Source organism: Trichogramma pretiosum, unplaced genomic scaffold (assembly GCF_000599845.2).
Source record: "Trichogramma pretiosum strain Unisexual culture from Peru unplaced genomic scaffold, Tpre_2.0 scaffold23, whole genome shotgun sequence".
Lineage (NCBI taxonomy): Eukaryota > Metazoa > Arthropoda > Insecta > Hymenoptera > Trichogrammatidae > Trichogramma > Trichogramma pretiosum.
Window position 1 is genome coordinate 2,141,687 of NW_019641629.1, and position 14,236 is coordinate 2,155,922.

At 41.8% G+C, this 14,236-nt stretch overlaps 2 protein-coding genes across 3 annotated transcripts in view; one reads left to right on the forward strand and one right to left on the reverse strand.

Moving 5' to 3' along the window:
* The window catches only part of LOC106649460 (FMRFamide receptor), a 40,555-nt gene that overhangs the window by 21,113 nt on the left and 5,206 nt on the right, over nt 1-14,236 (reverse strand). The window contains exon 1 of one of the 2 annotated variants that reach the window (XM_014366895.2): nt 7,801-8,386. The exons of the other annotated variant lie outside the window; for it this stretch is intronic. The gene's annotated coding sequence lies outside the window, so the exon portion shown is untranslated. Of the gene's footprint in view, nt 1-7,800; nt 8,387-14,236 lie in introns of those variants that run through there. 2 annotated transcript variants of the gene reach the window in all.
* LOC106649345 lies at nt 1,746-4,572 on the forward strand. The gene is made up of 8 exons (XM_023459147.1): nt 1,746-2,310; nt 2,375-2,513; nt 2,577-2,711; nt 2,764-3,011; nt 3,073-3,308; nt 3,386-3,523; nt 3,750-3,962; nt 4,030-4,572. The coding sequence occupies exons 1-8, from the start codon at nt 1,747-1,749 to the stop codon at nt 4,310-4,312; spliced, it is 1,956 nt and encodes a 651-aa protein (XP_023314915.1). The 5' UTR covers nt 1,746; the 3' UTR covers nt 4,313-4,572.

A 14,236-nucleotide genomic window follows, 5' to 3' on the forward strand; every position in this document is an offset into this window, starting at 1 on the left:
GCATACGTGCACGCGAGCAATGTATTTACCGATCCACCGCCCCCTCCTACCACCTTGTCTCTCTCTCTCTATCTCACTCTCTCGGGTACTAAATTTTGCACCAAATAAAAGTCTGCCTCTCTCTCTCTCTCTCAACAGCACGCGTGTGTGTAAGATTTCACGGCGTTTAACGAGTTTATTATACATCTATACTCGGCTCGGTAGCCGCAGCAGCAGCAGCAGCAGCAGCAGCAGCAGCACACGAGACGAGCATTTCCGACGAGCTTATTGCGGCTTTCGAGCTGCAGTCGGGCCGAGCCGAGTGGGAGAGAAGAGAAAAAAAAAGTCGGGCGTATGTGTGCGTCGTCTGTCTGTGTATGTAAGTAAGCAGCTTCCAGAAGAGAAAACTCGATTACAAGCGCAACCTGTTACAAGCTTCGACTGCCGTAACTCCTCCACACAGATATAGGATTATATTTTATACGTTACACACGTATGTGTGTGTGTGTGCCACGACGATGACGAGGATCGTCGTCGAATGAAATTGAAACTTTATCGTCGCGACGGCCGCGCGTGCCCCCGGCTGCTACCAGACTGTGTGCACGCAGCAGCTATATATATACGCGCGCCGACGGGCTAAAAGTTTTTCACGTTTCGCCTCTCCGATGTTTTGTTTCGTTTTTTCCTTGTTATTCGTCTGTTTTTTTTTTATTATTTCCGTTTGGCTTTGCGTGCTTTACCTTTTTTTACAATACGTCGAAGACTCGAGCAGAAAGAGAAGGAGAGACAAAAGATGAGCTTCGTGCGCGCGAGAGATACACGCGTGCGCGCGAAAAGCTTCTTATTATTTTTTTCACAAACACGGGCGAATATAATCGAGAGCTCGAACTAGCTGTACATATATTTATACGAAGAGCTCGCGCCTACGCTATCAAAGAGAAATAACCGAGAGAGCCATTATCGAGGCGCAAATATATATCCGCGTTCTTTGCGCACTACATTTTATGCTCGCCGCAAGCTCTGCGGTGGCGTATAAATTTTTCGTCTGCCCCGCGCACACGTGTATTTACTATCCTGTATACGTATAATAGGTACACCAGCTTTATCTCTCTCTCTCTCTCTCTCTCTCTCTCTCTCTCTCTGTGGCCTTTCTTTCCTTATACGCGCGCGAGAGCTCGCAGAGAAGCTATTACTAACACCACGCCTGACAAATTTTCAATGGGGTGGCCAGGAGGTCGGCTTGCCGTGTATCGATGATTTATCTGGCCGCCTGTAAGCCGTGTGTGTTTGTGCATGCGTTTCCAGCAGAAGCTAAACGATCGTCGTGACCCAAATTATGCGCAGTTCTTTTTCCAAGTTAAGCTTCTTTGAGCCCGGTAAAAATTACCGAAATCATTTATCGTTCAAATTCCTACTTTATTGGTTTAAATTGACCCTAGCAATTTTTTACCATGCAATCAATGCTAAGTAGGAGCTTGGATTCAGCGAAAGCATTAAATTTTACTTGGAAAATTTTTCGAAAGCCACATTAAGGAAAAAAAAATGAGTTGAAAAGCGAAAAAAAAATATTCTCATAGCTGCAATAAGCTGAACGATAGAAGAAGTCGTGATTAACTAGTCGTAAATCAAACTAAAGTAGTAAATTTCTGTATTTGCGTCACGTAATTCGTGATCATGCGAGTAGTTACACACGCATGAAAGAGAAAAAGTTTCCTTTAAATTCTTAACTTTTAAAACTTCGTATTTAGTTGAAAAAATAACTTCAATATGAATCTAATATTGATACTATTTTCCTTTTTATTTGTATCCTATTCTGTACGCAATGTAGCAGCGGATGTAACCCCATTAGACTTTGCTGAATTGGGATTTAATGTGTTATCTTCATTCGACAATCCAGCCAAAATATTTCAAGCGTTTTCCAAATTCACGTCATCAATGACTTCGGATGGAGACAAAAATGAAAAGACCTTGAATAAAATTCAGGGTACTCTCACGAGTATGAATAATAAGTTAGATAGCATTACTGAAAATCTCCAGAGTTTCAGGGACGAAATAATCAGTAAACTAAAAGAACTTCGAACGGATGAGGAAATCACTTCAAGACTGGATAGATTTTTCATTCTCGGAGAGACTATAGACAGATATTTCGATACTTTTCGACAAGTGTCAAAGAAGAATCGTTCCAAAGATGATTTGACTCGCTTTATAAACACTGTGAGGTCATTGAATTCCGGTGTCGGAGTCAAAGCAATTTTAATCGAGATGCTTAATGCGCTAACTGGTAATAGGTGGTCATCGAGCGGCCTCAAAGTATTGTCTGACTTCACTATCGTAAGTGCCTGCAGAAACACACAAATTTTTATATTCTATTTTTATGTAAGCGTTAATTATTTAGGTATCTACGCTTGTTTGTTCGAGGGGCCGCTCGCAACAACTTATTATTAATAATTTGTACAAAGCTCTTTGGGTAGCCGAACTCAAAGGACTAGCAATGGATTTGTTCACAATAAAAGAGCTAATGAAAAAGAATCCAGGTTGAAATCAATTTATAAAATATTTTATGTACAATTTGAATTAATATATCATTTTAAAAATAGATATGAAATCAACACTGGATAATACGAAAAATGATTTTGTTGAGAGGTCCAATGAAGCGGTAAAGTATTTGAAAGACGCCATGTCAAAATCATCTCGTGAATTGTGGAGCTGCACATCAAACAATCCCCAACAAGGTAAACAGTCATAAATTTAAAAATAATGATTCAATATTAATATTTTTTATAGGTGTCACCTACGAGAAGTTTCGATCATTTATGTACAAAGTTATCCAACCTGAGTACAATATGATGCAATCATGGGAAAGAGCTACATGGTTTGGTTGCCGAGAAGATTGTACTCGTTTTTCCGAAGATTCATATATCACGTGTAAACCATGGTCAGCATATCATGATTGCATTGATTACAGAAATATGTGCGAGGGTAAGACGTATTATTGCGGTAATTTCGACTCAAACATACATATTTGTCATTCGGTAATTCAACAAGTGTTATTTAATTTTTGACCAAATTTTCATTTGCTATTTTCTTTCGCAGAAAGATAGTACATTCGTAGAAGATGAAAGTCGCCATTATGAATATGTAGAAGGCGATAACGGGCAGATCTACGGTAAAAAGAAACAAGGAGGATGTAATGGAAAATTAACCTATCATTGGGCACGCTCGGAATTTTGGGCCCCATGCGACATTTGCGTTTGTACCTGTGTTCCACCGAATCCGAAGAGTAGTTATATTGACTTGAGAGTAGTTACAGCCGACGTAAAAGAGAATAAGTAAGAATTTTGTGGTTCAGTAGATTTTCTACTGTGATAATGAACAATAAAGTAATAAATTTTTATTTTTTTCTTAGGGTTGTCGTGGGACTTCGCTTGAAAAAAATCGACGATGTTTTTCATCTTGAGATACAGCAAGGTAAACTCTTACCATCAGGCTCAATCGATCCAAAAACAATATCATGGAAAAGTAATCCGAAGACTAACGATACAGGGTATTTATTCTCGATTACCTAATTTGAATTTGATTATACAAATAAATTTTATTGACCATAATGGTAATAAAGGTATAATTATAAGTTTTTGTAATATTTATTGAAAAGTTATAAGAACTTACAATTATGCCCTCATCAATAGCCCCTTCAATAGTCAACAAAATTTCTGTATATAATGAAACGCTCATAGATCATTTGATGCTGAAGACACGTTTTTTACCCACAGCTATTATCATAAATTCAGTTTAAAAGATAGATCTGTTCTTTTGGACGATGTTGAGTTCGACAGCACATTTGTTATAACTGGCGTTAAATTCGCTCACGATGATGGACTTTTAAGATTGGAAGCTCAGGGACATCGATTTGATTATAAACAAGGAAAACTGATTGTCGGTTATTACGATTTGCACTATTTTGAAGGAGGGACCCGCGATCTCAGGTAAATCGAACAATGATGCCTCAAGCACCAATCCAGCTCGTGTTAAATGAAAAATTTTTTTTTTTAGGGAATATGATATTAAGGACTATGATTTGCCGACAAATCATTTAAATAATTGGTTCCATACGGTCCCAAGACAATATGTCAAAATGACAATAAGCAGTATGAAGTCTGATGTGGGACAAAGCATCGTACCATTTGTGGACATAGAGCCGGTAACGTCAAAACAACCAACTCCTTTGTCTGGAGTTGGACTATTTCACAAGAGTCATAAAAATGAAGCAGCTGGTTATTTGGCCCTTAAAATTTTAAGCTATGATTATACGCCTCATGTAAAGTTCAATGCTTAAGGAGCTATTACATGAATATATAAATAAAAAAGAGCTAATTTCGAAATTTTTTCTCGGCCTTTCTATTAAATATTTACATGCAACGTGTTGCTCGATAGCTCGGAACTTTTTTTTAAAATTATGTAATGGGTATTTTAAAGTATGGGTAAAAATCAAAATTTTAACTAAGAAAACAAAGCGAAAAATGACGGAAATTTTGTTTAAACCACCCATTTGCGGTCCTTTCTCATCATATTAAAAAATATGGTGCTCTGACAAATGGTGGTATATTAGCTAGTCTTGTGTGATTTAAAAATTTTGAGTTTAAAATGTCGAAAAATAAAGATTCACGATGAGTATAGAAAAAGGCTGTTTATTTTTGATCGAATTTATGTTACTAAAATTTTACTTTTTTATTTAGATTTCGAATATTTTCTTTTCATTTTTTAAACTTTTGCGAACTCGAACGTGCCCGTTCTTTGACTTTCGACACTCGACGTCGATTCGACAACGACAGCAGAGTGTATAGCAATTCATAAAAGCTCTCATCGAGTTTTTGTGCTTTGGGCTAATCATGGACGACTATGAGAAAAAGTTTCCCGAGCATGATTTGTATATTTAGATCATGAGCTTTTCATGGTAACACTGGGAAAAAATTACCATAGTCCATTAAGTAATCAATTTTACGGATATTTGTATATTTGTAAATTTTTTCGAAATCCTAGAATATGGAACAAAAGTCGTGATTAACTAATCGTAAATCTTACTAAAAAAAAATAAATTGCTACAATTACGTCACGTAATTCGTGATCTTGCGAGTAGTTACACATGTATGAAAGAGAAAAACTTTCCATTAAATTCTTAACTTTCATTACTTCGTATTTCGTTTGAAAAATAACTTCAATATGAATCTAATATTGATAGTATTCGCATTTTCATTTGTTTTTACTTCTGAACGCAATGTATCTGCAGATAAATTAGCATTTGAAATTGCTTTATCTGGACTTGATATTTTGACTTTGTTAAACGATCCAATCGAATTATTCAGTTCTGTTAAGGACTTGGTGTTATTAATATCCGGGGATGGAGATAAAACAGAAGAGAGCTTGGACGCCATCCAGAGTACTCTTACTGATATCAATAATAAATTAGATGATATTTCTGAAACTTTAAAGGGTTTCAGAGATGAAGTCACAACTAAACTAGAAGAAATGCAGATTGATACTAAACTCACTTAAAAACTGGATAAATTTTTCCTGGAAAGACCATAGACGATTATTAGGAACGGTTTGGAGAATTGACTAATGTAGTAGTCGTTCCAAAGTTGAGTTGAATTGATTCATAAATTATGTCAGATCATTGGAAAGCGGTGTTGGAATCAGAAAAATTCTAACCAAGATGCATTTTATGAATGATACCTTGCCTCTCAAAGTATTATCTGATATCTCTATAGCAGTGAAAGCATGAATTTATATGTGTTTTATTACGATGTAAGCAATAATGATTTAGGTTTCTTCGCTTGGTTGTTCGAGAGGCCGCTCTTCACTTATTATTGGGACAGAGTATTGTACCATGTTTGTACATGGAGCTGGTATCATCAAAGCAGCCAACTCCTTTGTCTGGAGTTGGACTATTCCACAAAAGTCATAAAAATGAAGCAGCTGGATATTTCGCACTTGAGATTTTAAACTATAATTATGCCACTCATGTAAAGTTCGATGCTAAGGGTTCAAAAAAAGCTTAAATTGGTTCCTGAAATAATCGCAAAATTTGACTGTATTTAGATAATTTTGATAGTTTCATATAGATCCTTTTAATAACTCTTTAATATCATTCAGTTGGATCATTTATTTAAATCTTTTTGCTATTTGATGCACCTTTTGCATTCAAGTTTAAAATGTGTTTTTTTCTTATATTTTTTTAACTTTTGAGAACTCGAACGCGCCCGTTCTTTGACTTTCGACACTGCATCTGCAGCGCGTACAGCAATTTGTAAAAGCTCTCTTCGAGAGTAGATATTTTTGTGCTTTCTGCTAATCATCGACGACTATGAGAGAGAATTTCCCGAGCACGATTTGTATCGTACGCACAGGTGCAGAGGCGTATTTTTCTGACGCAAAACGAAGACGTCGAGAAAATCGAAAAGCGAAAAGAGAACATAATAGCCAGCACTGCACTACTACGTATATATATGTATATACGTGTATACGTTTGAGAGTAGTAACGCCCAAAAAAAAGTAAGAGAGAGAGAGGGAAAGCCAAATAAAAATCTCTCTAACGAGCGTTGACAGCTGCGCTCGTGCTGGCAAAAAGTTTCGTTTTTGAACGTAAACGTATGCGTGCACACACGCACACATACAGACACCACGCGTTCAACAACGACGAGAAACTCGGTGCACGTTCGATGAGAGTCAGCGTATGTGTATAGACGAATAAAGATTCATCAATGAAATGAAAGTGGAGCAAAAAAAAATGAAGAGAAATAGAGAGAAGCATATCGTGAAAGCGTTTACTTTGCAACGAGGTAATTCGCCCGTACAGCGGGGGCCATGCGTTTTATAGGAGAGACAGAGAGAGAGAGAGAAAAAAAACAACGCATATATGCGTCTAATGTGCGGAGAGTGCACGCGAACTATTTCGATGTACGTACGCCCACGAATATCTCGATAGATTTTTTATCATTCGGTCCTCGGTCGTCCCCTCGCGTGCAGCACGACGCGAGCGGCAAAGTGCAATTTATAGAGAGACGGATAGAGTGAACGAGTATCGTCGTTTTCCGTCCCAAAAAAGGCAATTTTGCATTTTCCTAGCTGTCTATCCGTCGTTTAGGCATACCCACGCGCGTCGCGTTTGATGCCTCGCTCGCTCACGAGCGTGAGGATGAATGATTCAACGTTTATGCTAATACCCAGCACGGCGAGATGAGCTTTTGTAGTGTGCCGCGCGCGTATAGGCTATCGAACATCGCGCGTCGAATACGGCTAATTAAAAAAAAAAAAAAAAAAGACAGAAAAAAAGGACGCGGTCTTTTTCCTCTTCTACGCTTTGCTTCCCTCGTGCGTCGCTCGCGTCTAAATCGGCCCGCGCGCGCGTCGAGATAGATGCACGCCGCCGCCCCGCGCTGTGTGTGCAGCCCGAAAGAGAGCGAAATTTATACGCGCAGTTTTGGACGACATTCAATAATTCGAATATTCTTTGCGAGAAGCTCCAAGGTTTCTCTCTTCCTCGCTTTGCAAGCTCTCGCTCGCTCTTTCTCTCTAATTCTACCGAAACGCTTCTAAGCGCCGAGCCAAAAATCCGAAAAATTCCGCTTCGTTTCGGAGCAGCGGCAGCAGTAGCGAAAAAAATCCCTGGGATTTTTGGGCCAAAGGAATCTAACGGCAGCTGTATGCACGGTGATGCAGGTGAAAAAAAAAACGAAAAGCATACACGAAAATCGGAAAGCGAAAGAAAAAACGAAAGGAATACGAGGAGAGCTTGCAGCAGCTATAGCCGTTAAACGTACTCACTTGTCATTATTACGTGACCATGATCATCGGCGCGCACGCGACGATCGGTCAATTATCAAAATGTAATGCGCAACGCTCTTCTCTCGTTGTTGTTGCTTTTTTTGTTGTTTCCTCGTGCAACGACGACTCGTCGATAGGCATCTTTTTCACCTCGTCTTTGTCCCGAGCACCCACGCGATCGACATTACGATCGTCGTCGTCTTCGTCGTCGTTGGGGCATATTATTACACGTTATGCACCGAAGGCTCGGCTGAGCGCACACGGCGACACTTTAAACGATCACTACTATATGTACAGGCGGATGGGCACTCGCGCACACACAGAGAAATAGATCGGAGCCCCACAGCAGCTCTACACACAGACGCGATCGCTCACTCACTCGAACGCACACTCCACTCCAAAGCACATTAAACGGCCACTCGATCGCTGCGAGAAATAATGCGAATCTTCCGGTGTACTCGAGGAGAGAGAGAGAGATACAATTGGCCCGCTTGCACACACACGCAGCGGTACAGAGACACTATATCTCGTTCGCTCGCTCGAGAGATGCGTCTCGCTTAGCGGTTCGTGTTACTCTGCAGGCACAAGTGAGTCTCTCCGACACAGAGACAGAGAGAGAGAGAGAGAGAGAGAGAGAGAGAGAGAGAGAGAAAGAGCATAAACGGCGGCCGCTGCTCGAACGCGCGCGCGAGTTCGAGTCTCGCGCGCGCCGTCGCTGCTGCTGCTGCCGCCGCCGCCTGCACCGCCGAACCTCTGCTGCTGCTACCACTACTGGCTCTATACGTATATACTGACCCTGGCAGTGAGTGCCGCCTGCGCTCCATACTACGATCTCTCTCTCTCTCTCGCTCTCTACGCAAGCTCATACGTATCAGTACGTGTATATGTACAGCTTGATACACAAAAGCTCCCGCAGTGGGACACTGCGTGTACGTACTGCGTCGCGTACGCGCCCGTCAGACGTCGTATCGCGTTTGTACTTTTTACTCGCGGCTACGCTACTTACCGCTACTCCATATATACCTATATATATCAAAAAGTGTGGCATATGTACGTAATCGTTTGGTTCTTTTGTTGCAGTAGATGTATAAACAGCCTCGACGAGAGATGCGAATGAAATTAAATTATTTTAGCTTTGTGCAACGGTTACGGCCGACGACGACGAGCTTTATTATTGTCTTGCCGTTCTTATTAAAATGACGACGCAGCTATACAACGAATAAAAACTTATATATTTTTCCGAGAGAGAAAAGAGCTTATAATTACTTCGGCGAAATCGTTTTACGCACAAATTATAAATCTTATTCCTCGTCGCCTTCAAGAGGGTGAGAGAACGAGAGAGAGAAAATCGTGGAAACTCGAACTCGAGAGCTTTTTCGCAGGCTATATAGATGTATGTTATGTACGTGTGTTGAGAACAGCACGCGTTGTGTGATCGATGGTACAAAAGACGCGCGCGTCGAGCTCGACGACGTCGCTCCTTTGTTCACGTCGGCTCCTATATAGATATACGCACTCGACTTGCGAAGCTCCAAAGAGAGAGAGAGAGAGAGAGAGAGGACAAAAAGCAAATGCCGAAACTTGGAAACTACTAGAGAGAGAAAGAGACAGCCGATTAACCAAAAATTGATACTCTGGCTGGCTGCACGTCGCTTGCAAGCTCGCGCGCGATCGTCTCGTCGCAAGCATACACACACACTTATTTTAATCCAATTAGGTACGAGCTGGGGGTATGTGTGTGTGTGTACACCAAAGCTATAGATAGATAAACATGCGCGCAAGAAGGTCGAAATGAGCTTTGGGGGCTCGAGGAGCTAGGAACTTTGTCAACGATCCTTTCCCCATCCTCCTCCCTCCTGCATTCCCTGCGTACACCATCTTCCCCCTAGTCGTCGTGTTCGTCTTACGGGCAAATTTCTCTTCACCAAGTAAGAAAGTAGCTGCTGCTGCTGCTGTGGCAGCACTCCGGCAAACTATTATGCGCAGCACACGGGCAACAGCGGCAGCAGCGCTGCTGCACGAGTATATGTCAGTGCGGAGCGCCGCGAGTGCGAGATGAATTTTCTCACTCGAGTAGCGGCAGCAGCAGCAGTATAGCCGCAGCTGTGTGAGAGAGAGAGAGAGAGAGAGAGGGGAAAAAAAAAATTACCATTTTTTTCTTCTCCAGCAGCTCCTCGAGTGGTACTACACCTATATATATATATAGACGATACGTCGCGGATAAAAAGAATCGAGTTGCAAGTTCGCCCCGTAGCCTTTTTATGGTGCGGGCGATGCAGCTCGCGCACGCGCTGTGATCGATTCGTTGACACTTCTGGGGCCGCGCTGCGCGCGAGAACGCGTCGTTCGGAGAAAAAAGAACGAGCGAGAAAGCAAAAAAAGAAAAAAAAAGAGAGAAAAGAAAGAGAGAAAAGAGGAAAACGAAACCGGTATCGAATAACTTTCGTATATATGACAAATGTATGAATATAAATATAGATACGGATGCGTCGAGTAATTTGTTTTGTCGCGCGCAAAAGAGAAGAGAAGAAAACAAGAAGAAAGGAATAAATCAATGAAATGCATTTCCCGGTATCAATTATTGGCCGTGTATACACGGGGGGCGAGCATTCGTAATGTATATAATTATCGTTTCTCTTTACTACCAAGCCACGAGTAATAACAAGTATCGCACACATTGTTATGCCCGGGGACCGAAAGCAAATAGCAATGGGGGGATGGATTATTATACGTGTATAAATACAACGAGTGTCGGCTTCGTCATACACTTACTCACACACACTCAGAAGCGGCCGAGCTTTTTAACCTACTTTCGCAGAGATACGTATCTTTTCGCACTTTCGCACCCACTTGGCTAGAGAGAAAGAGAGAGAGAGATGGATATCGAGGAGATTTTTCTCACTTTCGCACTCTCGGCTGCATGTATATGGTTAATCGAAGCGCCCGAGTGGCCCCGTCAACCAGTGCCCCGGGATCGAACGAAAATTGCCTCGTACGTGCGTACTGTGCTGCTCGAGCTTCCGCTATATCGCGAGACCAGTCGAATAATTGCCAAAGCGGCAGAAAAATAGAGAGAGAGAGAGAGGAAGAGAGAGAGAGAGAGAAAAGACATTTTTCGCTTTTACGTGGATGTTATTATTCATGAGAAAGAGGGTATATATAGCTACGCACTGACTGTGCTGCACTGCCACGGATATATATACGCCAAAGTGGCTTTTTATCTTTTCGTATTATCGTAACACCCTCGCACTCGACCCCGAGAGCTTTATATATGTATATAAAAAGTATATATAGCGCGCGCGAGCGTCCGCGTGGATATATCTCGACGGTTAATTAAGATTTTCCCCGTGCTCGCAAGCTCTATCTCTCTCCCTCACCCTCTCGCGGCGGCCCAAAAGCAGTGAAAAAAAAAAGGTGAAATGTAACAACGTGCAGTAACGAGAGAGGAAAAAAAGAGGAGGGAAAATTGCGTGCGTGTACACGCTTATTAGCGCTGCGTACGCGCAAAAATGATTTTCAACTCGGATACGCATTATTCTAATGAAAAAAGCCTCTCTATCTCGCGCGCGCGCGCGCGCAAAGTTTCGTTGTATAATCCCGGGGCACGAATATTTAGACACATACACCGCACGCTTACACGCATTCGCGTGGAAGTACTCGTGCATATGGATGAATGAGCTGGCCGAGAGAGAGAGAGGCAGAGAGGCAGAGATAAAGGAAAAAAAGAACGAAACGAAATGGATTTAAAAAGCTATTATCTCTGGCGTGAAATTTATGTAAAATAAGCGCCGCAACACAACGCGGCGTCCAGAGCTATAAAATTGCCGCGCTCCGAGAGAGAGAGAGAGAGAAAAATAACGAAAACGACCGAAAGAGACAAAAGCGAGCGAGCGAGCGAGCTTGCGGGTCGCTGGTACTAATTGAAATCAACAGCAAATAATCGCGCGCTTCTGCATAGGTGTTCCTTTATCTCTCTTACACTGCACACACGCACACGTAGAGTAATAGTAGCAGCAGCAGCTCGGCAGCCACAACCGACGAGGGCAATTAATCAGTCTCCTCTCTCTCTCTGCCTTGAGGTATGTATATATCGTACGCGTGTTTTTTATCCCCCTTTTGCTCTCTTCATTTTAACCAGCGAAAAACTTTTTCGCTCTCTGCACTTCGCCACGGCGCTCCATAAGATTTATCGCTCGTGTCATACGCTCCCGCCACCGACTCATGGGCGCTCGTATATATACACGCACAGACACAGACACGAGTGCAGCGGAGCAGTCGAAAAGTAGCTTTTGCACACACACACACACGCAAATAAAAAAAATTATATATATTCTCGCGAGCTTTATGCTGATTCAATTTTTTTCGACTCTCTGTTTCTCCCGCTCGTGTAGCGAGGCGTGTCGCGCGCAAGCTCTTTTGTGTTTATACTATATGCGCGCCCATTGACCCAAAGAAAGTGGATTTCTTGTGTAAGTAAGATAAGGAAATCGTTTCGCCTCTCTCTCTTTTTTTTCTTCTACTCCTCCCATTTCTCTCTCTCTCTTTTATTTCGTCTGCGGATGAAGCTTTTGCTCTACGGTCTCGCGCGCGCGCGTGCGGCGTGCCGCCGCCGCTGCAAGCTCTCTAGTCAGAGCTTTATGCCGTATAACAGCGAGCGAGTCTAGGAAATGCTTTGCCTAATGGGCTGGCGTGCCTGTGCAGTCGGTGCAGCCATGAGCTCTCTCTCTCTCTCTGTGCTTTTCGCTGTGCTCGAGCTCGAGTTACGCGTGCGTGTGCACTGTGTGTGTGTGTAGGTGTGTAACCTCCGCTGCCGCCGCCGAGACGTTGTAATACACGTACAGAGAGAGAGAGAGAGAGAGACTCGCGCGCACAAACGCGTTTGCAGCCATTATAATGGGGCTAGGGAGTGAGGGAAAGGCTTGCAAGTTTAATTATACACGCTCGAGAGAAGGCGTTGAAGTTGGCTTCCGTATACCTGCTCTCTCTCTCTCTCTCGCTCTCTTGCTCAGATTTGACTCTTAAATATACATGTATATATAGAGAGGTGCATTCTCCAAGTCATCAGCTGCTCGACACGACTCTGTATAGCGGTACGCTGCGTGCACGCGCGTTATTATTTTGCAAGATTAATTATGATGACGTTGTTAGAGCGAGAGCTCGGCTAAGGTCTGATCGAGAGGCCGCCGCCGCCGACGTCTTGGGAGCAGCAGCAGCTGCAGCCTAGTTTAGCGCGAGATTATAAGGTATACCGAAGCTCGAGGCGTGCGGCGGCAGCAGCCTCCATTATGTATCAACGTGCATTGTGCGCGATCCTTGTGTATATGTATATAACGATTGAGGTAGGCGCCGCCAAGCGCCCGTGACGTCGTCGACCGCATCGAGCACGCACGTATTAAGTACACCTGTAAACGTACACTCGAGCTCGAGGCGTATTTCTAAACGTTTCTCGTTTTTGAGATCGAGTAAAAAATAACCCACATAGCATGAACGCTTTCCAGAATCTTACAGAAAGCTTTCAGAAAAGTTTAGAGAGCTTCCAAAATACTTTCTTGAAAGCTTTCTGTAAGTACGAAATGTCTTCGACAAACCGGTCGCAAACAGGTTCCATGAAAGCTTCCCAAACCCTGGGACGAAGACTTTCAAGAAGCTTTTCTGAAAGATTAGAGAAAGTTTACATTTAAGGTTTCAAAAAAGTTTTTAAACAGCTTCCAGAAAGTTAAATAGCAAGCTTTCAAAAAAGTTTTTAAACAGCTTCCAGAAAGTTAAATAGCAAGCTTTCAAAAAAGTGTCTAAACAGCTTGTAGAAAGTTAAATAGAAAGCTTTCAAAACAGTTTCTAAACAGCTTGTAGAAAGTTAAATAGCAAGCTTTCAAAACCTTTTCAAAAACCTTTCAGAAACCTTTCAGAAAGTTTCCAAAAACCTATCAGAAATGTTTCAAAGTCACATTTCAGAAAAAATTTCAAAAAAATTTCATCGTAATATTTCACAAATTTACCAATTTCCTCCCATTCGTATTGACTGTAATATTACGTTGGACCCTTTTTGTAATATTTCATGTAGATTAATTTCGAAACATTTCTGAAAGGTTTCTGAAAGGTTTTTGCTAGGTTTTGATATTAATTCGAGATCATTAAATTAATTATTAATATATTATTATTCTGATGGTAATATATATGTGTTAGAATTATGTAAGAATTTATATCAGATTATAGAGACGCTGAAAGTAGAGAAAAAAGTTTATTATTATTTTGCCGGTCTCGGGGCTCGAACCTGGATCCTTCCGCATGACAGTCGATTACGCTGGCACCTTGACCACGATGACTCTTTACGTGTGAACATTATTTGTAGGTCAAACGATAAGGATAAAGATATTTTAACATTGATTAAAGAAATATTTGGCTGACTTTTAATTGCATAATTAACGTTTGTTTAAAT